The sequence below is a fragment of the Denticeps clupeoides genome, chromosome 1 (genome assembly GCF_900700375.1).
Source record: "Denticeps clupeoides chromosome 1, fDenClu1.1, whole genome shotgun sequence".
Taxonomy (NCBI): Eukaryota; Metazoa; Chordata; class Actinopteri; order Clupeiformes; family Denticipitidae; genus Denticeps; species Denticeps clupeoides.
The window spans coordinates 31293980-31321902 of NC_041707.1; the positions used below are offsets into that span (position 1 = coordinate 31293980).

At 41.7% G+C, this 27923-nt stretch overlaps 4 protein-coding genes and 1 non-coding gene across 6 annotated transcripts; 2 read left to right on the forward strand and 3 right to left on the reverse strand.

The window, feature by feature from the left end:
* Positions 1–2823: 2823 nt before the first annotated feature.
* Positions 2824–5824, reverse strand: LOC114784634 (uncharacterized). Its single transcript, XM_028970195.1, has 4 exons — positions 3944–5824; positions 3788–3862; positions 3555–3635; positions 2824–3336 (listed from the first exon to the last, which is right to left on the reverse strand). The coding sequence occupies exons 1-4, from the start codon at positions 3944–3946 to the stop codon at positions 2824–2826; spliced, it is 672 nt and encodes a 223-aa protein (XP_028826028.1). The 5' UTR covers positions 3947–5824.
* On the forward strand, positions 4562–6329 carry ccdc28a (coiled-coil domain containing 28A). Of its 2 annotated transcripts, XM_028988134.1 has the most exons (6): positions 4563–4743; positions 5059–5240; positions 5316–5479; positions 5595–5749; positions 5857–5879; positions 6005–6328. In XM_028988134.1, the coding sequence occupies exons 2-6, from the start codon at positions 5089–5091 to the stop codon at positions 6057–6059; spliced, it is 549 nt and encodes a 182-aa protein (XP_028843967.1). In that variant the 5' UTR covers positions 4563–4743; positions 5059–5088; the 3' UTR covers positions 6060–6328. The 2 variants fall into 2 exon arrangements, with proteins under 2 accessions (XP_028843977.1, XP_028843967.1); XM_028988144.1 differs by lacking the exon at positions 5857–5879 and having other exon boundaries at positions 4562–4743; positions 5983–6329.
* Positions 6330–7521: 1192 nt separating this feature from the next.
* Positions 7522–17260, forward strand: ect2l (epithelial cell transforming 2 like). Its single transcript, XM_028970319.1, has 22 exons — positions 7522–7595; positions 7659–7851; positions 8460–8572; positions 8684–8846; positions 9899–10151; positions 10769–10896; positions 11022–11128; positions 11228–11275; positions 11312–11550; positions 11853–11981; positions 12123–12215; positions 12350–12526; positions 12714–12823; positions 13003–13137; positions 13867–14072; positions 14226–14373; positions 14742–14815; positions 14915–15071; positions 15665–15730; positions 15929–16017; positions 16118–16290; positions 16442–17260. The coding sequence occupies exons 2-22, from the start codon at positions 7663–7665 to the stop codon at positions 16567–16569; spliced, it is 2925 nt and encodes a 974-aa protein (XP_028826152.1). The 5' UTR covers positions 7522–7595; positions 7659–7662; the 3' UTR covers positions 16570–17260.
* Positions 17261–17796: 536 nt separating this feature from the next.
* On the reverse strand, positions 17797–17915 carry LOC114803014 (5S ribosomal RNA). The gene has a single exon (XR_003751856.1). It is a non-coding gene; the product is annotated as a 5S ribosomal RNA (ribosomal RNA).
* Positions 17916–20701: 2786 nt separating this feature from the next.
* LOC114796396 (solute carrier family 22 member 8) lies at positions 20702–27753 on the reverse strand. The gene is made up of 10 exons (XM_028990316.1): positions 27419–27753; positions 27249–27352; positions 26694–26848; positions 25972–26140; positions 25678–25780; positions 25419–25549; positions 24400–24617; positions 23760–23868; positions 23232–23468; positions 20702–21291 (listed from the first exon to the last, which is right to left on the reverse strand). The coding sequence occupies exons 1-10, from the start codon at positions 27620–27622 to the stop codon at positions 21210–21212; spliced, it is 1512 nt and encodes a 503-aa protein (XP_028846149.1). The 5' UTR covers positions 27623–27753; the 3' UTR covers positions 20702–21209.
* Between the last annotated feature and the right edge of the window lie 170 nt (positions 27754–27923).

The window sequence follows — 27923 nt, forward strand, 5'->3', positions numbered from 1 at the left end:
GTCAGCCAATAGAAGTGCGAGTTTTTGTGTCGGAAACGTGCCATTTAAACACGACACGCCGTCTTTTAAGATTCGCTATACATTGCCTTTATTTTCACAATGGCTAATTCATACGTTTAGGTTTTGCGCAGGATACAGTTAGAAGAAAGTTTTTTAATATACATATAGGCAAATGATTTCCAACTTTTGATTCACGATAAAAAATTGAGTAATAAAAAATCATGTGGAAATAATTTTTTTATGACCTACCAATATGTATCTGCATGCTAACCTGTGTGTGTGTTTAGTACATGAGTATCATATTTTAAACAGAAAATCTGCCCACCGTGTTTCACTGATCACGAACACCCTCCTCCTGGATAGGTCACACTTGTATGCAAGCATGTGTAAGGGCACCAAGCGATTGATCCACACTTAGGAATGTAAAAAATGCTACGAGTGCTATGAGTGTCTTGTGTTACGCTTTGTCATTATTTTCAGCCCAGCCAGTTTGTAGGTTGTCAGTCTTTTCACAGTCCAGTTTCCTGGTTTCTCTGTCTGTTAGCATGAGACCCCCGAGACCCCCAAGACCCCCAGTGTAAGAGTGTGTCCCCTTTTGAATGTGTGAAAATGCTGATGCAAACCACCCAAGGATTAAAATGCAGTATAACTACAGGCCTCAACCAGTAAACTACCGCTTTTACCCCAAGAATGTGTACATATACAAAGGATAGAAAAGTATTATCTCATGTCCATACATATTTTGCGAGCTGCAAGTGACTCTTAGACGTCTTCGGGTGAATGGAGGCTGGTAAGGCAGAACTGTTTTGAAGGTACAAGGGTTCCAGGGAGATGCTGAGACTATGTTCATTGTTGCTGAAAAACAAAGAGGGAAAACAATATGGTGTCAGTGGTATGTCTGAGGAACTGCCTAAAACTACTCCCTAAATCTAATTTTGTATTGCTGCTTGAACAACACATCTGGGATCTGTGATGGGCTAAAAAACGCTCCCCAGTCTGCAACATTTCATATTGGGGTAGCCCCATAGCTCAAATACTGTAAAATAAATTTTGGAGGACGGTGTTGCACTGCTTGTCAGTGTTTTGAATGAGAAAAAACACATTGTATGATTCCTTGCCATCAATGGAGCATATAGGACATCTATATGATTCTGTACAGTCTGATAAATGCATTTACCATACGTATGTTTTCATATATTGAGTCTGACCACAATTTCCTGGTTTGTTTGAATCGTAGAAATCCCAATCACAGATTTTCAGGAACACATTCAGGGGTCTTTAGTGTGATTTGATCACTTTGTGTTCACTACTGATCAGAGGAAATTACACTGATATGTGATCTGACCTGCTCGTGTATGAACAGCATTAACCTCCACACTGTACACAGCCAGCATCTATGTGTATGTGTTCTATAAAATTGGTAAAGTATTCATGAGCAGAAACTAAATGTGGCATTCGATTGTTCTTAGCAGTGTTAGGGAATAAGCATTAGGGCTAGAGGTTTTAATAGTATGATTTATTAAGATTGTATTGTATTTTCTCAATAGCCTTAATCAAGTGTAACCTGTGGAATAATTACAATGAAATACTGTATAATGTACGCAGTATAATTATTTTGCTGCTATGTTATGCTGATATATAGAAAGATATGTTTGGTTCACAAACATCTGAAAAATATATTTATGACAATGTGTCCATTGGCAAACTTTTTGGGACTATATGTGGTGTGTTATTGCATTTATTGTATTATTTATTGCCATTCAGATGTTTAGTTGCATTAAATTACCAATACTTTTAATGATCATCTCAGGTGGTCCAGGATGACAGCATCACAAAGTATGTGGGCCGCTTGACCTATAACAAACGTCCATGAGGTTGATGAACTGACATGAACTGCCCCCCTTTTATAGCCTATTACAATTTAAAATAAAGGAACAAAAGAAATCTGTCTTTTTCCCCTCACCCTACTGCCCAATCCTCACACACACACTAACACACAATCACTTGGGATAGGGGCCTCTTTAACTCAAACAGACAAATTGTTGGGAGCGGAAATGGGGGTCATACACAGGCAGACAGCAGAGTCGCCCCCTGCTGAGGATGATGTAAAGCTGAGTGGGGTGATGCAGTCAGTACACAGCCTCGACTCTCCCCCACTGACGGACAAGTCAAGGTATGTCAGCACAGATGAACTGAAGTTTCACCTTTAGTGTAGAGCAGGAAGGGTTAAACACATCAGTCTAGTTAATCTTTCCAACATACGCGCATTATCACATAACCCGACCATCCACCACTTAACGGTGATGTTAATATTTAATGACAGAGGTGGGCATTTGAACAGCCTTTTGCCATGAGAACGAGATCTCATGTGCAAATGGAACGGCAGCTGGGCTCCTGCTGTATGGTGACAATGTGCTCATTTTCATTTTTAAGGTGTCGTTAATTAATTCACTCTCAGGTGCCACGGTTTTAGGGCATAAACTGTTATCTGGAGACGATATCTTTGAACCTTTGAAGATTACTATTACAGAGCCAAGAGAGCATTAGTATTTGTGTAATACTAACCCTGTAGACCGATAACCACTAGCAGTCTCAATTGCTGTATCTCAGCTAAGTGAACTGTGGAACTTGTTACTGCATTATGGTTCTCTTTAATTTCATTTCACAACACAAATACATCTAATATTCCACTGTCTTTTACAGAAAAAAATGACAAACATCTATTTACAAGGAAAAAAAAAAAAAGATCAATTATACCAGTGCATGACAGTCACATTCAAACAAAATATATTATTTAAATATTGTGGCTTTGAGGTCAAGCTCTCAGGATGACGTCTCATCTTTCTTATTAGCCACACGCAACCGCTTTCTCTGGCAGCAGCCTCCCATTTCACCCGGGGGAAGAAAAAGTCTCTTTTTGGGCTGTGCACTTTGAAAGCTGGGGCTTTTTGACTTATGATGGGGTGCTGGGATGTCCTGTTTGCCTTGATTGGATTGGCTGCATATCACTGGCTGTCCAACAAACGTAGGGGAGGTTGACGCAGATTTGATCAGCACACCACTGTCTTCAGGCCCACTCACATCCATACATGGAGACAGAACCTCTTGACAGGTTGCCTGGATCTCACAGTCACTAGACATATGGATATCTTCAGGATGGTGGTCATTCGTCTCTTCCTTAGGCACAGTTATTAGCGCCTCCCTTAGAAACGGGACCGGATTAATCGGCCCTCTGCGGATTCTACCCCTCAACCTGCTGATGGCAAGCTTTGGTCTTCTGAAGCAGTCCGCAGAAGCTTCAGAGTCCTCTGAGCTTCCATCATATGGATCCAATTGCTAAAGTCACAACAATTTATTAAAATAATTTACCTTGACCTTAGGTGTTGCCATATCACATTAGAAAAGATTCATTTTCTGACCTTTAATCCATAACATTAACACTATTAACCATCACTGAATCTGTTTAGTGTTTTTTTCAACCCAATTGTGGCTCCACAGAATTTCTTAAACCTTTAAAGTCAGCCTTGTTTCCAGTTGCTGGAGATATCACTCACCAAGTGATGCCATCCTGATGGTTTGTATGAAACTGGCAACCTCAGAGCTGTTCTTCTTACAGTGGCACTGCTAGCAAACCCCTGGCATAAGATGCATATAGGTCACCTTTAATAACACTACCCAGTTGGCCCCTGTATGTATTGTTGAAATGTTTTTTTATATATATATATATATATATATAAATAAAATTTGTAAGTATGTTTTAAACAAATCACGCATGCCAATAGCTCACCTTGCTGCTGGCATCAGACCATCTCGGACTGGCATCGGTCTCAGAATCAGTGCTTGAGTCAACTTTACACATCTCCTAACGTCAAAACAATGCATGCATTTCATATAAAGTTATGCACAGCTGCATATAAAAATACATATGTAAGAATATATTCACCATGTACTTGAATGTTAGTCTGTCGACACTGTCTGGAGCCTTCTGGACATTTTTATCTCGAAACCCTGTCAGGAAACATTAAATGCGTCTGATTTATTTTATTTTTCCTTCACATCCAACCTAACTTTAGCAGGCGCACACAAAACAACAAAAGCCAACAGATTCGCGCAGTTAAACGCGAATCGACTACAGGCCTGCTGCTCATGAAACCTTTAGCAGGGAGCTTGAGCTTGCGTCCGCACGCCGACATGCTTCCACGTGATCCGTGTTCTCGCTAAACCAGAGGAAAGAAGGATAATATTTGATTATATTTGATTAGTTCCGGTGTTTTATTCTCGTTTTCATTCAACATTTTGCTATTTGAATCGGTGATCTTTTTACACCTTTTTATTTTTTTATCACATTGTTAATATATATAAAATTGTGGTTTTATGGCAGTAACTTTTTTTATTATATTTCACCGTAATCACAATCAATTTGAATCATTTTGATAACAAAAAGAAAAAAGAAGGTAGCGCAAACGAGCAATATCAGGCAACATTTGAAATGTAGTTCTCTGTGTCATTATAGGCGTTACTTTTTTCATCCCTTCACGATCAGACTTGTTTGGAACAGCGTTGAGAGACACGCGTCGATTTCTCCTCCCCGCCGCAGGCAGGTGACGTCACGTGACGACGACGTCATGACGCCGACCGGGAAGTGGGATGTAAACTTTGTAAGAATGCTGCCCACGACCCGGCTGACGAGTTCCGTGGCGCAGCGCCTGCGTGCTCGGTTTTAAGGATTTATGCGTGATTCAGGTCTGACATTTTCCCCTTGAACAGGACTGTTTCTTGCTACTTTTCCGTCCCCGGTTAGTAGGATTAGCTGCGTGCCTCATCTGCGGCTAACCTTGTAGCAGTTTTACCTGTTGGACCGTATGCGTGTCACGGGATTTGGCGCTTTTTTAATGTAAAATTATGAAATGAGAGAACCTCTACTAATTTTAACCACGTCTAAATCCTCATATAGCATGTATTGTGATATAAGTGAAGCTAGCATGGCAATAGTTGCGCTTGTGCTGCCTGCCGAAGTGCATCACGATGTTTGTCGTGACATCTCTTTTTTTTTTTCAGGTCGCTAGCATAAAGTGACATATTTTCATCATGGAAGAGAAGAAGATTAAGCGTAAAAGCCCCCGACCCTCTAATAATCAACCCCCTCCGGTCACAGCCAGGAAAAGTGCGGCGTCCAGCAGAAACATCGGCTTTGCCGGCGTGAGCTCCCATTCCGGCCAGAAATCCAAATACAGCAGGAGGTAGTCGGAACTTCAGGCTACCCAGAGATCACCACGCTGTCCTATTCTTTACTCTTAATCACACTTCCGTTTCAGGGGTGCCAGGGATAAGCCAAGACCCCAGAGCCAGTCCGGGAAGAGCAGCCAGTCCGCGGCGATCCAACACTCGTTCCTCACAGACGTGTCTGATGTCCAGGAGATGGAGAAAGGCCTGCTGAGTCTTCTCAATGATTTCCACTCGGGAAAGCTGCAGGCCTTCGGTGAGCGTGATATGAATCATTAAAAAAATGTATCAGCTATGGTCAGTTGTAGCCACCGGATATCATCCTCCTGGCGCGTGAAAGTTCTTTTTGCACATCTTTCCTTGTAATAAAGGTAACGAGTGCTCCATCGATCAAATGGAGCATGTTCGAGGGATGCAAGAGAAGCTTGCCCGGTTGCACTTTGACCTTTATGGTGAGGTAGATGAGATGCCAGAAGACCAGAGGAAGGCAGCTTGTGATACTAACATGGACAAACTGCTTTTAAATGTAAGTCCAGCAATGCACCATCAACAAATATACTTGAGCCTCTGGTATTGTCCCAGTTTACACTTTTTAAACAGTTTTTTTTTTTTTTTTTTTTTTTTTTTTTTTAGTTAGAGGAGCTGAGTTCATCAATGTATCCTTTAATACCCTATAAGGCAGCTAAAAATTTTATTCCATGTGAGGTGCATAAAATATGGATCTCATGATGGTCTTATTGTGTAAACTTCTGTGTTCAGGCCCTTGACTTCTTTTCTTAAGACAAAAGCTCAACCTAGCAGACAGCCAAGACGTCCCACGGACATCCAGCGTATGATGCAGCTCAGACGTGCCTACCATGACTCCTGCACCATCGCATCAGCAATAAAAGAAATGCGAAGTGCAGTAGCGACGTGACTATAAAAGCCGTCTGTTCCTGGTTCTAAAGGCTAGGTTGTGTGTCGGTGTAACAAATCAAAATGCAAGCTGAGTCTAAACAGATGTGTTTATGTATTCACATGAATAGTCTCTTGACCATGCACTAAGGAGTAGTTGTATTACATTTACATTTGAGAAATAATATCTGCAATATATATATATATATATATATATATATATATATATATATATATATATATATATATATATATATATCCTAAATGTGACATATCATAATCTTTTGTTCAGAGTATAAAATAATCTTGGCAATAGTGTCTCTAACACACCTTACTCTTTTGCACTCGCAGATGTGTGGATGTTTGTACTACTGTCTGTTTTATTATTTTGATTGTATACTTCCCCCTCGAATGTAATATAAAGTGGTGATTTGTGGTGGAGGAGGATGATGTTTTAAAGAATTTACTCTGCTTTAATTTCAGACGCTTCTATGAATGTTAATAAAGGTCTAAATCTAATGTCTGTCATTTTGGGAGAAACCCACACGGCACTCATCGTTTGTGTGTAATTCTTACTGACTTCTAAAAAGATTAAAGCTGCCATTCGTGAACACTTCCGTAAGGGCAGCACACCCACAACATCCTTCCATCTTCATCTAGTACAGTACAGAAGTGTAGAAATGTTCAATTACGCCTCTAAATAAACCTTTACAAGGTAACACAGTGCCTGTGTGTTAATTCTGTGCATTTATTTAGGCTTTCTTTTGGTCAAGAATCATATTCTCCATAGGACCCTTCCACTTTCTTTTTCACGGAATAGTTCCATTTTTTTACGCCTCTATATGTTATAATAATTACAATTCTGACAGAAGTGTTTGGTTAGCTCATGGTTCGTTCTCTCCAGAAATTGTGCGGGAAGCCCACGTTATAATACAGGGTGGGCCTGTATAAAGGTGGATATATAAATACAGATACACCTTAATAAAATGGGAATGGTCGGTGATATTAACGTCCTGTTTGTGGCACATTAGTATATGTGAGGGGGCAAACTTTTCAAGATGGGTGGTGACCATAGTGGCCATTTTGAAGTCGGCCAATGGATCCAACTTTTGTTTTTTCAATCGGAAGAGGGTCATGTGACACATTACATTTATTGGTAATTTCAGAAGAAAAACAATGGTGTGCTTGGTTTTAATGTAACATTATTCTTTCATGAGTTATTTACAAGTATCTGACTTATAAAATGTTCAATGTCACCAACCATTCCCATTTAATTAAAGTGTATACATATAAATGGCCCACCCTGTAGATTCATGAACATGCCGGCATAAAAAAAAAATCATGTAAAAAAAATATAACCCATTAGAAAAATGAAGTATACGCGCTGTGCGAATGTCCGGTTTGGACACCGAGAGACGCCGCATTGTTTTCCGGTTTCTAAGGAGACGCTGCTGCGACAGACGGAACATCCACTGAAGGTATGTGAAGGAAACCTCGGTGCTGTACATAAAGTTCGTGTTCTAATTGCCATTGCTTCCTAGGAGCATGTCCAGCTATTCCCAACAGTCCCATTCCATCACATCTCTGGAATCTGCATGGCTGAACTCCAGGTCCACGCGGCGCCCACGTAGCGCGAAACTCCACAGCCTCGGTTTCTCTGAGGATGAATCCCGTGTATCCGATTTCCGATTCAGCGCGTGGACGCCAATCGTTAATAAATCATCCAATCAGCAGGTTAGATCGATTCTAACAGGGCTCACGCAGTAATGGAGATGTCAATTATGGAATCGTGTGCAATTCATTCAAGTTTTTTTTTTTTATGATATTCAAAGGTGAATAGACCCTAATCTCGGACTATTACTGCTATTCTTTTTTAAAAAGTGAAAGTGAAGTTATTGTGAAACACTACAGCACAACACATGTGCACACAACGAAATGTGCCCTCTGCTTTTAACCATCACCCTTAGTGAGCAGTGGGCAGCCATGACACGCGCCCGGGGAGCAGTGTGTGGGGAAGGTACATTTCTAGGTGTCACCTTGGCGGATCTGAATTTGAACCATAAGTGAAATACATCAGGCTACACACACCAATCAGACATTACATTATAGCCTAATAATAAGGCTACACTTTTACCACCAAAACCTTCCTGAACCTGTGGAGGGTCTACTCCACCGGCCCTCTGAAAGTATGCTCTGGTATCAGACTTTAGGGGGCCAAGTCAGGATATCAAAACTCAAAGTAGATTCTTTGTTCCTCCTTTCTCTAGATTTGGGTTAAATCCAGGGTGTCAGACTGATCTGTTCCTTTAACAGGCAATTCTTTTTTTGTGATGCGTGTCCAGCTGTTTCAAGAAAGAACAGCACTGATTCTCCACTGGTTTGATTTGTGGACTGATCTCCAGAGGAAGCAGTTTCTACACACTCTGCTTAAGAGATGCTCCAAGTCCCAGCTCAAGTAATTCTATAAATCCATGATTAAGATCAATTAAAACGCAGCACCATGAAATCATGCGATTCATGATCTTCCAAAATGTGTCGTTCTACATGATGCACTGTACACATCCAGGTTCACCATGGACTCGCTCATGGAGGTGGTGCCTATCACACATATGGACTTCACTACTGTACTGCCACGTTTCCTTTCTCTTCATATCTTCTCCTTCCTCAACCCTCTGGAGCTCTGCCAAGCAGCACAGGTCTGCTGGCACTGGAAGTTCCTGGCTGGACAGGTTAGTAACCCAATTTACATTTACAGCATTTGGCAGCCACTCTTATCCAGAGTGACAAACATAAGTGCTTTAAATATCCATTGTTGATATCCCTCATTTGGTTCTCCCGATCTGGAGATACCATTCGCATAACAAATCAGAACCAACCATTTTTATAAAATATTGAGTATAGAACCTGTACTTAAAAGCTCTTTTAGACTAAACAGGAAAGCTTTTAGTTTCTGTTTTTTTTTATGACCCATCTGCTTGGACATCTAGTGGAAGTTCATTCCACCACCTAGGAGCCAAGACAGAGAAGAGTCTAGATGAATGCTTTCATGGTACATTGAGAGGTGGTGGTACCAGTCGAGCAGTGCTGGAGAATCAGAGAGATCAATGTGCAAAGTGAGGAGTGATGAGAGATGGACACATTGGCGGAAAAGTAAAGCAGCTTTTGAGATCATGCTTATTGCTTATGCGGTGGTAGTGGTAGTAGCCTAGTGGGTAACACACTCGCCTATGAACCAGAAGACCCGGGTTACTACCATTTCCGCTTACTACCATTGTGTCCCTGAGCAAGACACTTAACCCTAAGTTGCTCCAGGGGGACTGTCCCCTGTAACTACTGATTGTAAGTCGCTCTGGATAAGGGCGTCTGATAAATGCTGATAAATGCTGTAAATGCTCTGATCCCAATAAACAAATTTATATATATAAAAAAAGAAAAACATAGCAGTGATAGGATAACCCATGGCAAGATATGACCTCAGCAAGATATTTGGTGCAAAGGGAGATCAGAAGAAGCCCAAGTACTGAGGCCTGAGGGACACCATTCGAGAGCTTGTGAGGTGCAGATGTGGTCCCCTTCCCTGTCACCTTCCATGTCATCCTCCAGATGGGAAGCTATACACTACAATGCCGATCGCCAATTCCCAGACCGCTAAGGATGATCAGGAGAGTCTTGTGGTTGGCTGTGCCAAATACTGCTGCAAGTTCCAGAAAGATTAGCGCTGATGACAATTTTGCTGATCTGTTTTATATAAATTGGAACAGTCTTCTTATTTCTCTCCCAGGACTGGCTGTGGTCACCTAAGTGCGTGAGACATGGTTGGTTCCTTCCTTACTCGCCAACAAACAATGAATATGGTGCGTGGAAGAATCACTACATAAACTGTGTCTCAAGTCTACACTGCCTTACCCCACGGGAAGCCTCAAGCATGTATGGGACCTTGAATGAGGTTGTGGAGGATGCAAATGATATGAAAGAACGACAGAAGGAGCGTACGATCAGACAAACCATAAGGGAAAAGGTTGCAGAACACAAGAGTAAGTATACTTGTCAAAACATATCCATCTATGCCTTCACTATAGACAGTCAGGAACAAATATTATCTCTCTGTTTGGCATTTCACTGTATGTGACAAAAGTTGATGCCTTTTTTGACAGACAACTCCAATTATTGATGCTGTTTGTGATGAACTGTAGATATGCATCTTATGTTACAAATATGTTAAAGGTTGATTTCAAACTCCAACCGGGCATTATTTTTGAGCTATATGAGTGACTTTGAAAATGCCAGGTTTAGTTCTACAAACTAAACAGTGGTATTTAGTTTGGCAGTGGTGGCCGGGCAATGGTGGCCTGGCAGGTAAGGAAGCAAACCGGTAATTGGATGGCTCGAATCGGGAACCGCCAAGGTACCGTCCCCACACACTGCTCCCGGTCGCCTTTCATGGCTGTCCACTTCTCACTAAGGGTATTGGGTTAAATGCAGTGGACACACCATGTGCTGTGCTTGCTATGCTTCAAAATGACAATCACTAACAAGACATGAGTCAGGGAGGAAAGATTAATCACATTATCCTCCTTTGAGAGCCTTAGCATCTAAGGTGCAGCATTAAATTGAATGTCCTCTCTCTCTGTTTGTATGTTGCATTCCACAGAAGGAGCTTTAAAGTCTAGACGGCCTTGGTTAAGTAACAGCTTGTCTGGAGGTCTGTTAAACAGTGCTGTTCAAGGGCAAAACCATCAGTCTGGAATGAGTTTGACATCTGCTCTTGTGCTATTAGGGGTAAAAGAACCTTTGAAACTTGTTAGTGATGTTAGTGAGAGTGGTCATGGCAAATTAAATGCTGCTGTTGGTATAAAGTGTGTGCAGTGTTTATTCTGAAGAACAAGCCATGTGTTTAAATGCAGGAGAAATGCCGCTCACAATCCTCCCACTCCTGGATGCCAGAGAATGATGACCGACTTTGTTTAGTGGAGAGTGCAAAGTTAAAGATACCACTAACTAAATCTATGAGGTGAGAATCAAAAGCAGGTTTGTTCTTAACTAGTTTAAAACACAAAGACATCTGTGGCTATATCAGCATTTTTTTTCTCTATTCCTTGCATATTCCCAGGTCACATTTACCACAGTCAAATTTGTCTCCAACACACCTGCTTCTACTGTCATCCATGGTGCCTGCATATGAAGTATAAAACAGCCGAGAAGAGCGAAACCTTCGATATGTTGAAGTGTCTCTCTGTTCAGACCATTTCTTCCCTGTCTTCCAGTTGCTCCTTGCAGGATTGAAGGTTTCTGTGATCCCCCTATTGTATGACCATGACAGCATGACTCTGGAGGTTCTTCTTGCTCAGGCTGAAAGACTGTTGAAAGGCAGAGATGTTCAGAGCATTGCTGTGGTAACTGGAGGAAGCACATTGGAGATAGACCTTGTGCAAGGTGGCTACATCTCTACATGGTTTTGCACGCGGTGCTCTCATTGTAGTTTGTTATTCTTACATTTACAGCATTTATCAGACGCCCTTATCCAGAGCGACTTACAATCAGTAGTGACAGGGACAGTCTCCCTGGAGCAATTTAGGGTTAAGTGTCTTGCTCAGGGACACAATGGTAGTAAGTGGGATTTGAACCTGGGTCTTCTGGTTCATAGGCGAGTGTGTTACCCACTAGGCTACTACCACCCATTCTTCATCGGAATACATTTTAAAATTCTGTTTAACCACTATTTTATCTTCTGTTAGGATTCAGCATCACAGAAAAAGCAGTGCTGAACCCACAAGTGAGAGAATTCTGGGAGAAAATCTCAGGCTGGGTCCTTCAACAGAATGATGGAGGGACATTAGATATATTTCTTCCTCTGGCAGCTTCTGGTATGTGTAAAACTGCACAAAAGTGTTTTCCAGAGTATTCCTTATTAATAGGCTTTACTGGTTGTTTTCATTTTGAAATTAAATAAAAAAATATATATAGATTTTAATCAAATGTAAACTTTTTTCTAACTGGACCAAAAGCGTCAGGAATGGAGCTGATGAGGAATCTGTCTACCCTGACTGGACTTAACATCAGGGCTCCTACAGGGATCTGCACGGGCTCATACCATCACAGTTAGGTTTTGGCCTGAAATACACAATTAGATCATTTTTCTTCTATAACTATACATTTGAGAATACAATCTGTTAACCTATAGTATTCTGAGTACTTTAAGAAAAGACATACTCTGTACTCCCTTGTCCCATAGTTCTCAGTGAATGGTCCGGATCAGACGAGTTCCCTCCATATCTGTACTTCAACCAGGGACCATTTCTCCTCTGGTGCAGGCAGGCAGAGTGGCTGGAGGTGGCACTAGTGTCTCTGAAGGAACAACTGGGGCCACAGTTGTACCAGTTGAGAAGAGAAACACAGGGGCGGATGCTGGGTAAGTCTCTGTGAAGGTCATTATAATGACAAGATGATCTGAATAACAATGTAAATCTTTATGACTCGTTGAAATCTTTATACCTTGTACACACCCAATAAAATGCACCAATAAATGCTAATTACACACATCTTTAAATAAAATGACTGTCTAGTAGTGCATATGTAATGTTTATCTATCTTCACAGGTCAGTTCCTGTGTGACCAAGTCAGTGCCCAAGATATCTGCATTAGATCACAGAATAAAGCTGCTGATGTTATAGCTGAGGCATTCATCTTATTCTTTAAAGAAAATCCAGTGAGAAATGAAACCTCTTTTCATTGGCATGCAAGCAGCCTTTCATAAAAAAATTGTTTCAGCTTTTTATGCGCTTTTGCAGAGTGAAAGTTTTTGCATGTCACTGTACCCGATTTAAGAACAATTTAAGTGTCATTTATAACACAAATACAACAGCTATGTATCTGGTCATGGTGCAGGAGAATCCATTGGAATTTCTGGCTGCATTTGTGCGAAATAAATATGAAGAGGATTGTGGTGCCACAGCAGACACCACACACTTGACTGAGGGTGTGCAGAGCAGATTGCCCGGATCAATTCTGGAGCTCCCACAGGTAACAGACCACAGTGACTTCAAGCTAGTTTAGTCGTGGGGAACATTCAGCTGTAAACATGTGAACACAATGTGTTATCTCAACAAAATGTGTATGGCTGCAGCCAATTCCCATGCTCTTCAGTTTGAAAATAGACCATTTCTAAACTTGCACATATGCTGTACCTTTTCCTCCAAGTCAGTCACCTGCTTTATATCAGCTGAGACTGGTCTTGGTGACCTAAAAGGTGACCTTGGTGGGGCAATGGTGGCCTAGCTGTTAAGGAAGCGGCCCCGTTATCGGAATCCCAACTCCCCAAGGATCCACGGAGCAAAGCACCGACCCCACACAGTGCTCCCCGGGTGCCTGTCGTGACTGGCCACTGCTCACCAAAGGTGATGGTTAAAAGCAGGGGACACATTTTGTTGTGTCACCGTGCTGCACTGTGCTGCAGTGTATCACAATGACATTCACTTCACTTCACAAAAGAACTGCCTGGTGGGCATTACTGAAGACCGGCATCACATCAGAGTGGGTATGACTGCACTAATTCCTTTAAATGTGGCCCAGAAATGCATCTGGTTTGTGAACTGATGCCAAGATTCAGAGACAGCTAGGGACAAAAAGTGGAAATTATCCAAGTCTCGGCTTGACCACAGAAGAATCAACCGCTGAATTGAGACAACTGCAACTTTTGTCTGTATTTTACAGTTAAAGTGTGTTTTTGAGTATTTTTATTTTTTGAAACAGGACATGTCTGGTGATATTGACAGACGCACCGCAGTAGCCAAGGAGCTGCTGCACAGTGAGAGGATCTACACCCAGCTGCTGGAGACTGTTGTCAGAGTGTATTTTATCCCACTGAAAGCCTCTCTGGACTCCAACCGGGCAATACTCAGCTCTGCAAACATCCTTATGATGTTCTCCCCTGTTCTGGACATCTTGGAGGTCAACCGGTAAAAGACATTCAGTTGTGTCTTTGCTGTGTTTCCATGTTAATGTTGTATTTAAAATCATAACCATATACAAATTTACATAATATTGCTGAACATCTACATTAATGTTTAGTTAACTTTCACTGTATGTCTTTTCTGTCGTGTATTTTTTAGCGTTTTTGTCAAAGAGCTAACAGAGCGTTTACAGGAGTGGAGTCCTCAGCAAGGTATAGGTGACATTTGTAAAAAGCTCTGCACCAAATTAAGGACATACACCAACTTCTTCAATAATTATCCAATCATTCTCAGGACAGTAGACAAGGTATGGCACAAGCTAAAAAAAATTTTATGAACAAAGTGTTCAAAGGTTTCTTGAAGACATACTACATTTTGAGATATATGTTTTCTGAGATCTTATCCTGGATTGTTCTGTTCACTTCTGAACAGAATGAATGTACCAGGTTTATAATCTTGCCAGAAAATGTATGTAACTCACGATAGGGAAGTGGTGGCCTAGCGGGTAAGGAAGCGGACCCGTAATCAGAACTGTCCCCACACACTGCTCCCCGGGTGCCCACTGCTCACCAAGGGTCATGGGTTAAAAGCAGAGACACATTTCATTGTGTCACCGTGTGCTGTGCTTTACAATGACAATCACTTGTCTTTCACTTTATTTATATGTGTTTGTAGTGCAGAGAGAAGACTCCTGAATTTCGGGTATTCTTGAAAAGACATGACCGAACACATTCAACCCACATGCTAAGGTCCTGGTTGTACTGAATTATATTCATTTTGAAAGTGAAATGACTGTCATTTTTAACCATAATCTAAGTATAATTGTGTTTCCATTTTATTGTGTACAGTCTTCAGGAACTCTTGCTTGCCCCATTCACCCGTGTGCAGGAGTATGTACTGCTGCTGCAGGCGCTGTCTGTGCACACCCCAACTGAGCACCCGGACCACGCGCATTTGTCCTTCGCCTTAACCACTATGCTGAACTACAGGACCTTCATATGCAAGGTGGGTCTTCAATCAACAGGGTTAAAGGAGAGGGTAAATGTTAACAGTATCTGATGGACACCACCCTTGTGGAACTTTTAATTTCTTTCAAAACCTCCACAGACATCAAGGCACCCTCCAAAACAGAACAAGGGCCATGAGCACATTAACAAATGTCACCATATAAAAAGATTTTCCGACATAATTAGACACAAACAAGAAAGAGCCACTTTCTGTATGATTGTGTTTCAATATTTAGGGAAAAAACAACTGACAGATCCACCTTCTGTCAAATTGTCATATGCCCATGTTTCCCTCTCTTCACAATGCTCTTAATACGCCTTGTCCACAGTGTATGACTTAGTATCACACAAATACAAGTTTTGCTCTAAAGACCTCTGGGGTATGACCACAACTGAATTTAAGACTACTTCATTTAAGTTACACTAGCAAACATTACCCACACACAAAAAAATATTTAGTGCAGGTCTGTGCATTATATGTAGCTCTGGTGGCACGTTGTTGTCAAAATTGCCTCACGTTGATTAGATGGGCAAGGCAAGGTTCTCCTAACCTCCTCTTTACGCTCTGGGGCTACCATGTCCTTTTTCCAGTTGAAAAAGAGCGGTGATGGACTTATGAGAATGGTGGAAACTCAGAAAATGATTCAGAGCTGCCCGGTATGTACCATCCTACTCATCCACCCATCAACAGTTGCATCCTTTTTGATGCACAGTTACAGATTAGTTACTTTGCCAAAGTTCACACTTGTCAGTAAGTTCAAGCAGAAAGAAGGATCCATGTCTAAATGTGTAAATGTGAAAAAAATTTACCAGCCAAAACAAACCATTCATGATAAGTACCGTTTTGTTTCCCAGAATCTACAAGAAGGAGACAGGTATTTGATCACAACACAAGAGGTGGCTTTATTAAACAGTCCAAATGAAGGGGTCACCGCCTCTCTTAGGTAAAAAGAAGTGCCTAAAAGAAGAAAACGTAGTAGGTATACATGATGCTAGAGCATTCTAAATTCATCCATTAAAGATTGTATTTCTTTTCTTTCACAGGATGTATGAACATGTCCGAGACTTGGGCCTCTTCCTGTTCAGTGACGCTTTGGTGTTGAGTGAAAGAAGGGTGGTTCATGTCCCCTTCAGCCACGCGCTCAGATCCTCTCACACTTTCCTGGCCTCTGTGGCGCTCCACAGCCTCAAACTGAGAGACATTGCAGACACTAAATGTAGGTGAGGCCAGCACCCTGGCAGCAGTGAGGTTCATTTGTTTTCTTTCCGCAGGCTATATATTTGTCACATTTTAATGCTCAGATGTCTGTCAAAATTCATTTGAAATAAATTAAAACCTTCTACCACTCTTTTGCTCTCTTTGTACAGATGCTCAGAATGCTTTTGCCTTGGAAGGACCAAGGCGGCAGTGGATCTGTGCAAGCAACAGGGATGTCGACAAAGCCATGTTCATTTCTGCATTACAGAGCGCCATAAATGCTGCGATACATGGATAGTGTTAAATGAACGACTCCTAATCAATACATTAATAATTAATATGGATACACCAATCAGCCATAAAGAAATGACCACTGACCACTGAAATGTAAAGCGTATAACAATGATTATCTCATTACAATGTCAAGTAGCAATGTATTATATATATGATATAGAAAGTGAAGCTGATATGTTGGAAGCAGAAAAACTACCAAAACGGCAGCTCTTGTGAGATCATGTGAATGGCCAGGTGCATGTGTGTCACCAAACTGGGGAAGTATGTCACTCACAGGATGCATTATGGGAAGAAATCACCTCTCAATCCAGTGTTGTGTCTTTGGGATGAGCTAGAAAAACAATTCCAGTTTGTAGAGGCACTAGCTTGCAAACTTAAAAGTGTCTACTAGTGACAGTTTCAGGCAGATACCACAACATATCTACAGAGACCTAATAGATTCCCTGCCTTGAAGGGGCAGGACTGGTTGTAGGACGCAATCTGTGTAGTTTATTATTCCTGCAATTATAATAGAGCTGAAAGTTATAGTTAGTTACAGCTATAATAGAGCTCTGTGGTGTAATGCAGATGCATTTATGGGGCAGTGGTGGCCTAGCGGCTAAGGAAGTGGCCCCGTAATCAGAAGGTTGCCAGTTCGGCGGCTCAAATCCTGAGCTGCCAAGGAGCCAGTGAGGTGCCATTGAGCAAAGCACCATCCCCACACACTACTCCCCGGGCGTGTGGCTTCCCACTGCTCATTAAGGGTGATGGGTTAAATGCAGAGGATATATTTCACTGTGTGCACCGTGTGCTGTGAATGACATTCACTTAACTTAATATATTTTAATATTTAAACATGAACAGCAACACCTTAGTCTGTATGAAAATGTATGTACAACATATGAAAATAAAAAGTAAAAGGCATGTAATGTAAATGTAAACTATACATTGACAGTCTCTGTCGCTTCGCATGTTTCTAGTTACAAATCTGTTTCGAAAGTCTGTTGATTCTCGCCTCGAAAAGTGAATTAAAATGAAAAGGCGCTGCACTATACTGCCCCCTGCTGCACGTAACTACTGATTGTAAGTAGCTCTGGATAAGGGCGTCTGATAAATGCTGTACATGGACGTTATATGAACTTTCTAGCTCATTACTCATCCAAGACTTTTAATGTCAAATGTACAGTTTTTCTTTTTCACAGTACATTGTGTGAGATTGTTATTTCCAGCTCTTTGAGGGTAAAAAAAGAAAAGCTTACAGCACCTGGTATTCCCAGGCGGTCTCCCATCCAAGTACTAACCAGGCCCGACCCTGCTTAGCTTCCGAGATCGGACGAGATCGGGCGTTCTCAGGGTGGTATGGCCGTAAGCGAGAGCTGCTGTCGGAAAGGCTGCTTTTAAGAGGAAGGAAGCAATGATGGTTTCACCTCTACTAGCAGCCCACTGGCCCACAGTCTGACAGCGAACGCTGGGACCAGATAGTGGACAACTTTAGAACGCTCACAGCACATGTGCTCACATTCAGCTCACGTTTGTACACTCTCCGATCAAAACGGAGCTCTGTGCTTCACGGTCAGCCACAAGCCCAGTCCGTTCCAGGTTCGTTGGCCAGCGTTTGTTCCGCCACGTTTTTCTGTCTCTCAGGGTAAATGTGGGATTTAAATCTAAGCTCTGCTTTGAAAGAGAAGCGTGAACATGAGAAGTAAAGAGGCGCCGTGTCACAGCGCCCCCTGCAGCTCAAAAGTTGCAATGTCGCTTGAATTCCGCTTTGCTCACAGCCTGTGGACGCCGCATTTAGCTCCTCACTGGCCCCATTCAGTAGACGCTCTTCTCCAAAGCGACGAACATCAGTGCAATGTCGTCCATATCTGTTCTTCATACCCGTATAGCAAGACTTAGTTCAAAAGGGTATATCGGCTTAAGTTATGTGACGTCCTGTGGTGGAGTATGTTTTGTTTGTATGTCTGTCTCTCTCATTCTGTAGTGATGCATCCTTATTATCGCATGATTGGACTCCTCCCCTTCGTGTCATGATTGATGGGCTGTAATAGGACAGAGGGCTCAAATGGTGTCTGCTTCAGGCCAACAGAAGTGGGTGTTGGTGTAAAGTGAGAAGGAAGTGGTGTGAAGTGAAGGATAGACTTATTTTTAAATATGTTTTTGTTTGTAATAAACGCTTTACAATAAGTGCATTTGTGTTGTTTTGTGTCTGCTCCTCTTCTTTTTTACTATTTGCTATGTCCCTGTCCCTAGGCCAGGGATGTAACTGTTACGTACCATCACAGGCCCTATTAAAGTGCAAGGAATCTAACAAAAAAAAGAAAACTTCCTCTGTCTCTCTGTCAACCTGGGTGATCAAGGTGATGAGCATATTTTTAGAGACTTTTAGTAAATCCAAATTGGAACATTATAGCAAAAAAAAACAAACAAACACCAACTCTGACTTGAATGCAACCTGCGTTTTTTTATGTGTTCCTGATGGACATGTCCAGTAAATAAACTTCAATATTTTCAGCTGTGGAAAGCATGCAAAACAAGTGGAATGATGCTTTTTCAATATTTTAACAATGAAGGACTTAAGCATGATACCTAGCATCTAATTGTTCACTAGATGGCTGGGTGTTACCCATTTACTTTTAACAAATGTCATACTATGCAAGTTCTGATTGCTCACAGATCCAAATCAGGCTCACATTACAGAGGAGATCATTCCAGTTGTTGGATGATTTGTCCGACCAGTCATGCCGTATTTCAACACAATTCTCCCACTTAAGACCGTTAGGCTCATTCTTGTGAAAATATCTGAAAAAGTCACAAAATACCTATTTGTTCTAGCATATTGTGGCAGAAAAGGATATGGCATTCATATATATATATATATACACAAACACACACACACACACGCATGCATACGCACACATGTTAATAGATTCTTTCTTGGAGGGAACAAAAAATCCATAATAATAACTACAATAACTAAATTACCTGGTCACGTTCCTTACATATCACCACTATGGAAAGTTGGAGAAATACATGTCTAGTTTCTCACCCCTCAGTCAGAGGACTGCCATCCACCCATTTCCAGACCCCTTCTTGTTCATTGTCAGTCAGTCCAATCCAAGTTCTGATTGTCAGATTGTGTATAAATTCCTTTCACACAAGACAAGTCTGTGAGCAAACTGGTATTCTATAGCCTCATTTGATGTATTGATATCTTATCTCTGACCTGTTCCTCGAGGCTGTTGATGACCACTAGATCTGCTCCCCTTCCTCTGCATTCTGCTCTGCTCTCATTCCAGGGCTTCTGTTCATTAGATATACTATAAAAACTTGATCCAAAATAAAGAAAGGTCCGCATTCCTGGTGTTCCTACACAATAGAAAATAGTTCAACAGAAGTCTTAAAATCTTACCAGTGAACAGTTAGGACTTGTTGTCTGTTCATTGCGAGCTCTAAGCAACTTACCCCAAAACCTAGCTTTACTCAGCTTCTCTTTGATCAGCTCATCTCTTTCCTGAGTTAGGTAGTAGAAAAGGACACACATGACTATGAGGGCAACTAACAGTACAGTGGTCAAGCTCATCCACACTGCTTTGAGTTTCAAGTGTCTTTCTTCAGGCCTTTTACCTGCTGACAAAGAAGTTACATTTTCTGAAATCAATCGTGTTGCAATTTTTGCAGAATTAATAACAGTCCATTATAATCACAAACAAAATTGCTATTGAAAAAAGAATAACGTTTTTTTTTATTAATTGAGTTTAGAGGGTTTACCCCTTTGTAGCTGTAGAGCATCTTCAACTTCATTTTCCCTTCTGGTCTTTAGGTCAACCACATTTTCATACATGTTTTCCATTTTCGCTACAAGGAGCTGACAGTGGTAAGTGTAATCTGTCTCTGATTAGACTTCTGCAAAAATGTTTCTTGTTAACATCAGGAAGTGGTTTTGATGGTGAAACCTGGAACTGCCCAGAACGACCATTTCAAAAGCCTACATCGGGCACATGAATGTCCTTTAAACTACCGAAACATATTTCACAGTTTATGTCTAGGTTTTTATTTGTATAAATAATTGTATAAGCCAGTGGACAGATGCATCATATATTCATGTCTGAACTGAATACTGAAAAGATATTTAATCTGCTTGCCTGCTGTCACGACAGAGAAAGGAAGCGCAGAGGCGGGACATACTGGGGACAAGGATTTATTAATAACAATAAAGGAACTCAAATGAACATGGCTCGATGGGCGAAAATGAGAAATCAAGGGGATCAACATAAATTAGCCTGCAGGCGTGTGGCGATTGCCAGAACTCAAAACACAAACAGAACAGTTGCGAGGTCAAGTTCATGACAGAGCCATCGAAGGGCGGAACTACGGTGCCTCTTGTCCGCCGTCTGAATTGGCTTCAGCTGTAGGCAGAACCTATGGCCAATCCTGACACCTACTTTCTCTCTCATATTCGATATAGAATGGTTGTAGAGTGTGTATTAAACAGCCACAGTACAGACAGAAAGGCCAGATGGGTGAAAACTAGGTGAGTAGGGTAATAAAAAACTGTAGAAAATGGCAGTAGAACTCATAAGGATAAACTTGGTCTGGGGTGCTGAGCAATTGCGGCACCCTTTATAGCCATCATGCGCGGCACCCATCCATTGTTTCCATCTGTTATGATTCGTATCCTGCCATGTCCCGTCCTCCTTCAGTTATTTGTCTTTCACCTTGTTCTGTGTGTAGATGTCCATGTGTCCTGTTTTTATAAAAAAAAAAAAAAACTGTTCTGAAAATGTTCTTAAAATAAATTTATTTAAAAAAGCAATATAACTGAATTGACTCAATTAATAAAATGAAAAGAACATCATTCCTCTTTTTTTACATTTGGTTTTGTCACGACTACGGACTTATGAGGGAAGGAAGCGCAGAGGTCTGACATGCTGGGAAGGGGATTTATTACAACAAACAATAAATACAAAGAAACAATGGCGCGGTGGCCAAAAACGGGAAATAAAAGGGAACAACACAAACGAACGTAAACAAACCCGTAGGCGTGTGGCGATTGCCAGAACTGAAATTACGAACGCCTACACGGTTACAATGTCAAGTTCACGAAAATGCCGGAGATCTCGACGGGGCGGAAGTCTCTGGCATTTATGGGGCGTCAGGATTGGAGTCAGGTGTGGAACCCAGCTGCAGGCAATCCTGACAGGTTTAGTACTGTCATTATATACACACTATTGTGTTATTGTTCTGATAGCTGATGAAGACATTCTTATATGAAAGACATGATCAACCTAAATGGAACTTGGATAAAAAAACATTCAAATGTGTTACTAAAGTTAATACATTTAAACGGATTAATATGTTATGCTAGGATAGAAATATACAAGGGATGCACCGATCCACATGACAGGTGAGCGTGCAGATAAATTTTAGGACAGAAGTTTAGTATGCTGTAAACCGCATAGTTGTGCACCACCCTCACAATCCCTTTACATAATAAGTATACCTCATGAAACGTACAGTACATCTGTACGAATCATGTGATATTCCATCACTGTTAAGAACAAGCAACATTCAGTTGTTTGGGCTAGCTGCTCCTCCTCCCCTGCTGGATTCCTAGCTAACTAATTCACATTTAAGAGCTTGATGACAGATGTTCCTGGGCTGAGGGACTGGTAGCTTACACAGGCAGGCTGAGTGGCAAGGATGCCTAGAGAGGCTGTCTGCATTGACTATGTAGTCGACCGGTGCGGTGCACCATCTCGAAATTATCGAAATTATTTCTTTTTTTTTGTGTGCCTACCCCTGCTGTTGCCTGTCTGCAGCAAAGTTCAGGTAGTGGCCTTGCAGACACCCATCTTCTCATCTAATCCAGCCCATTCTTCTCTATAGGCCACCACAACAAGGTAGTGGTGGCCTAGCGGTTAAGAAAGCAGCCTCATAATCAGAATCCTGATCCGCCAAGGTGCCACTGATGTGCCACTGAGCAAAGCACCATGCCCCCAAACTGCTCCCCGGGCGCCTGTCATGGCTGCTCACTAAGGGTGAGCAGGGCACATTTCGCTATGTGCAACTTATGCTGTGCTGCAGTGTATCACAATGACTTTCACTCCAATCATCGCTTTGTGGTTGCCAGTGTTAACCTTTCTTGTCCGCCTTCTTTATTATCGCTATGGAGCAAGCTGCAGAATCCCACAGTGCCTCGAAGCGCAGGCGCTCACACACTCCCTTCCTAGCTCAAGCCTGTCCGGTTCCTGGGTGCTGCTGCGCTACCAGCGCCTTCCTCGGCCTCCCACACCTATACCCGTGCGCCGCTGATCCAGGACGTTTAGACTGTTTAGTTAGACATTACATTTACATTACATTTACGGCAACTTACAATCTTATCCAGAGCGACTTACAATCAGTAGTTACAGGGGACAGTCCCTCTGGAGCAACTTAGGGTTAAGTGTCTTGCTCAGGGACACAATGGTAGTAAGCGGGATTTGAACCTGGGTCTTCTGGTTCATAGGCGAGTGTATTATCCACTAGGCTACTACCACCCACAGTTAGACAATCAGTGCAGCCCTAAAATATACATATCTACACTATTTTGAATATTGAATGCACATGACCTCCTTTAATGATGACACACACACATACACACACACACACACACACACACACTCATGACAATTCTGAGTGCTTCACCTGGAGCAAGGAAGACACTGCATGCTCAGTCTGGGCTGTTTCTGGCAGTCCAGGACAGAGTCAGGCAGGGGGACACCACTGGTCTCTGGTAACAAAAGGCACAGCCAAGTCCCCAGAATCGGCGCACTGCTGTAGCAGATCATTGCAGGCAACGGGATCTCACCCGTAGGGGCAACTACTGCATTAATAATGCTGCCTATCCGAAACCACAGGTTGACCAGTCCAATGCACTTCTGTCTGTAAGGATTAAATATGTTTAAATAAAGACCCATAACTAATGTAATTTGATAAATGCCAAAATTTGAATGTATTCGTTTCTAATTCATTGTGTATTTTATCTGTCTGTACAGTACTTTATTGCATTATACTACAACCAATGATAGTTTAATCAAACCAAACCACTTGAGAAAACAATCTAAAGTACTAATAAACACCCACAAATTATATAATGCCATGGCATACAGCAGACTGAATGCATGAAGAATTGCATCTAATGTAAATAAGAATCATATTTATAAGAACAGTTACCTTATCACAGTTGGGAATAATTCTATTCCATAAAGCAAAGAAACACATGTTGTAGACTGCATGCACAGCTTGCCCACCAATGCTAGCGTCACCACAAGCAGCGGCAAGTCTAGAAATAAAACAATAAACATATGGACTTGGAGTAGTTTCATTATGTAACTTGTGTAACACTGCTGGTTTAGCCTTTTAGCTGAGAAACTATACTAAATAATACAATGTTAAATCCATTCCCATCCATTCCTGTGCCAATGTGTATTTCCTAACCCCTGTAATAATCACCCAGTGGCCCTTCATTGCTGAATAGATTTCACAGACCAACAGACTCTATGTTTATAACAGGTCGTGAGTGTTCCGAGTGTTTCAAAGCACTCCAAACAACTCCCTCATTCTGGAAAAAAAATTCCCATGTCAGTTTAGAAAATCAGCGGGATTTTTTTTACCATAAGTCCCAATTCAAAGGCTAAACAAGCATCCATAGCATTCTGCTAGTAGTTTTAGAGGTAAATGGTCACAAAAATGTACATAATAATAATAATATTGCTTCATAGTGCTTGAGCATAGTATGAGGTGAGGAAAGGATTCAACAGATATGTCCAAATAGATATCTACAAACAAAACAAATCTAAAAACCAACACTCACCACAGAACTTAGACATCAAGAGGGACATCAGACTGGCAGTGCCACTGGCCATCAGGGAGACCATAGTGAAGGGCCGGCGGCCACAACGTGCGAGCAGGAACGGTAGCAAAAGTGAGGGTGATTCAGACAGGCCAGAGAAGAACTGAACCAAATAGATGTTCAACCCAAAGTGTCCCACGCTGAAGGAGATCCCAAAGTATGTCAGAGCAGAAGCCATTCTGGGAAAGGGAGGGTTGAAAAACAGTTAACTAGTTAACAAAGGCACATGGAAAAATGACTACATACTTGTTGAATACATGCACAGTTAGAGATACAAATAAAGGGAGACATATCTCCCTTTGTGTGCACAAAAATGTCCTAGACAATTCCCATTAGGACCAGGATTGGTGACCTCTGATCTACAAGGTTGATGGTAACCATGTGACAGTGCAGAAGACTTTAGCTGTAATGTTGTAATGATCGAGCAGAAAATGGTCCGGGTTTATGCATGAAAACTGGTGTGTCAACTGCTATTTAATCAACACAAGGTTGAAACTGTGACGTAACGGTTGCCTTACACCAGAACTACGCTTGCGAAACAGGCCTCTCGGAGTTCACTCTACATTAAAATGCGACATGACAAGAAATTCCTTGGTATGTTAATTTTCCTTTAAAACCATCATGCAAAGGTTACAACTGAGGTTCTTGGGTAAACTCATGAATTATAACTATATTGTAGAGGCCGTTTCTGTTCAGTTCCCCAGACTGTACCTTGGTAAAACTGCTGGTATTATATATTTACAGTATTTAGCAGACATCCTTATCCAGAGCAGTTAGGGTTATAGTAGCCTAGTGACTCGCCTATGAACCAGAAGACTACAAAGTAACTGGTTCAAACCCCTCTCACTATTACTGTGTCCCTGAGCAAGACACTTAACCCTGAGTTGCTCGAAGAGGACTGTCCAGGTAACTACTGATTGAAAGTGACTCTGGAACGGATCTGTAAAATGCATAAATGTAAATTAATGTAATTTACCTACCCTATATAGCCCATGATGCAGACTCTCATCACTATGATGGGAGATTTGAGGTGAGTGAAGTCAGAAGTGTGTTTACACTGAGGTTTTTCGACTTTCGACATCTCAAGGTCAGTCTCCAGTGTGTCAAGCAGCTGAAAAGTGAAGCAAGCAGAAGGCTCCACTTCTTATTGGACATCTTGAGATTTTTGCTATTATAATGGGATTTGTTTATTACAAAAATACACAGACAAAACCAAGCTTTGGGTTTGAGGTTTGATACCTGATCAAGACATTCCCTGTCTTCGGGGCTCCTGCTACGATATTTTTCTAATGTGTCCATTCTCTTGTTCAGGAGTAACCATCGAGGAGACTCTGGAATATTGCTAATCCAGACAGTAATGTATGCATTAATTAACAGGTAAATCACATAATCGTTTAACAAATTACGTAATTTAGGCTACTACGTGTATACCTGACAACCAAATATTTGCTGAGTTGAGCCAGAGTAACTGTATAAAAGTCTGAATAAAAAAAAATGAAAGTATAATATTGTAAGTAGGAATATTCATCTTACAAATACAGGGGCATGCAGAGGATCTGTGGAAGGGCCAGCACGAGGTGGAACTGCATCCAGCCATGGGTAAGGTATGCCACCACTGCCAACCCCATCATGCCCAAACTGAAGATGAAGGACAGCAGGGTTGGGGGCCAGGTGCGGTATTTTGGCTGGCTCCACTCCACCCCTGCAATGTTTTATGAAGTAGTTTAATAAGAGATGATCGGTACAGGATTAGGAATTATTAGAAACAAAGGTCACTGGACTGTCTTTTATTCTCTTGATAGTCAGTAATGAAGATGCTAAGACAAATTCAAACAATGGACGTATAATTTTATTGGGTAAATGATTTTCTAGACATGACATATTTTGAAGCAAAACTGAGTAGGAATTGACAGCGTGTCAGTCATATGAACGGGACTTGACAGGATATATTAAGAAAAGTCATTTATGTTTTTTATTTTATGGGTTAGCAAAAAGTAAACTTCATGCTCTATATGGACTGCAGCATGAAGGTCATTTTTAGCACCTTAAAACCTCGGGAATCAGCACCAGTGACAGCTCCTAGTTATTCGGTAACTCTATTTTGTTAACACAGTTACTACAGAGTCTTTGTACCAGAGATAGTAAGGGGCTAAAGTCCATTTAAAGTTTCATTCAATGGCACTTTTCATCCGACATGCTTCTACTAATCAATGTGCAAAACTGACTCTTGATATTTTGGCTTTTTGCCACATTACCTAAGCTCATGCTGCTCATGTTGATTCCAGAACAGGAGAGACCGGTGATGCACCGTGCTGCCAGGTAGAATGGTGTAAAGGGCAGAAATGCAGTCAGCAGAGCCACCACCGCATGAAGACAGGAGCAGCCGAGGAGAAGCACTCGCTTCCCGTATCTAAATGTAGTAAACAGGTAGTCAAACGTTACCAAAAAAAATGAAGAGACGATTTCAGTCCACCTCTGAAAACATTATGAGAAAAACGGTAGATTTTACTAGTTTACCCAGGATTCAACGTTACACCTAATATGAATACTATGAATATTTTTACTGTCAACAAATCTCAACGCACAGTAACAACATTAAGAAGAGCGGAGAAGGTGCCCTTCCAGGTGTACTACAGTTTGAGAACCAAGGTGCTACTTTGTGTCCCAGAGCAGTGGGAAAATGGATCATCAGTTCATTGAGTTCTTTAAAAGCAAATAAAAGTCCTTCTTAACCTGACGCCTATATACCAACAGTCCTTCCATGCATTCGTTCGTACTGCAGAGGAGGGGGATGAACAGCAACTTCGTACCTGTCCGAGATAACGCCGCTGACCACCGACCCAATCAAAAGTCCCGTCATATAGAGCGTCTGGCCGTACACAAGGCCGCTGCCCAGCACCACGTCGCCGGAGCTCTGGAGGACACGGGCCCGGTTATGGCGCGACGCGACAAGCAGGAAGACCCGCCGCCCCATACTCACACACGCAGCGGCGCTGCCGCGAAGCACCGGAGCCGCGGACGCGTTCTCCACGAGGAGCTTTTGGCTCAGGCTGCGATGGCTGTTCTCGGTCGCTTTGGCGCACGAGTAGCCGTGCACGGTAAACACGTCCAGGAAAAACAGAAAAGCCGTGAAAAAAACCGGCACGCTCAACCTCCAGCACACGCTTTTTTGTAGGGTGCCCATTGGAAAACATTAACATAAAAAAACAAATCCCCAAAACAATAATAAGTTTTTTTTTTAATCGATTATTAGTTCTAGCAATAAATACTCCATATTATGCGCCGTGTGTCAAAAGTGATCTTATTCTTAAAAAGCGAGACACGTCCCTGAGTGATTTTATTTTAAGCGCTTCCCGGCTTCTAAAAAAAAACGTGGCAATGTTGCCAGATCTCGCGGGGGAAACGTGAAACAATTATGTGTAAAAAGTGGCAGTATTACTTCCATTTATAACAGCTGCATCATCATACGGTTGTAGAAAGTGGAT

What these genes read in the sequence shown, in the direction of transcription:
- ccdc28a (XM_028988134.1), top strand. Translation starts at nt 5,089, where the DNA reads ATGGAAGAGAAGAAGATTAAGCGTAAAAGCCCCCGACCCTCTAATAAT. An exon ending in GGGAAAGCTGCAGGCCTTCG is followed by an intron (nt 5,480 to 5,594) that starts GTGAGCGTGATA and finishes CTTGTAATAAAG; the next exon opens with GTAACGAGTGCTCCATCGAT. An exon ending in TGGACAAACTGCTTTTAAAT is followed by an intron (nt 5,750 to 5,856) that starts GTAAGTCCAGCA and finishes TTTTTTTTTTAG; the next exon opens with TTAGAGGAGCTGAGTTCATC.
- ect2l (XM_028970319.1), top strand. Translation starts at nt 7,663, where the DNA reads ATGTCCAGCTATTCCCAACAGTCCCATTCCATCACATCTCTGGAATCT. An exon ending in ATAAATCATCCAATCAGCAG is followed by an intron (nt 7,852 to 8,459) that starts GTTAGATCGATT and finishes ATGCGTGTCCAG; the next exon opens with CTGTTTCAAGAAAGAACAGC. An exon ending in AACACAGGGGCGGATGCTGG is followed by an intron (nt 12,527 to 12,713) that starts GTAAGTCTCTGT and finishes CTATCTTCACAG; the next exon opens with GTCAGTTCCTGTGTGACCAA.
- LOC114796396 (XM_028990316.1), bottom strand. Translation starts at nt 27,622, where the DNA reads ATGGGCACCCTACAAAAAAGCGTGTGCTGGAGGTTGAGCGTGCCGGTT. An exon ending in CATGAGCAGCATGAGCTTAG is followed by an intron (nt 26,141 to 26,693) that starts GTAATGTGGCAA and finishes AAAACATTGCAG; the next exon opens with GGGTGGAGTGGAGCCAGCCA. An exon ending in TTATTCCCAACTGTGATAAG is followed by an intron (nt 23,469 to 23,759) that starts GTAACTGTTCTT and finishes TAATCCTTACAG; the next exon opens with ACAGAAGTGCATTGGACTGG.
- LOC114784634 (XM_028970195.1), bottom strand. An exon ending in GGTCTGATGCCAGCAGCAAG is followed by an intron (nt 3,636 to 3,787) that starts GTGAGCTATTGG and finishes ATCTTATGCCAG; the next exon opens with GGGTTTGCTAGCAGTGCCAC. An exon ending in CATCAGGATGGCATCACTTG is followed by an intron (nt 3,337 to 3,554) that starts GTGAGTGATATC and finishes TTGTGACTTTAG; the next exon opens with CAATTGGATCCATATGATGG.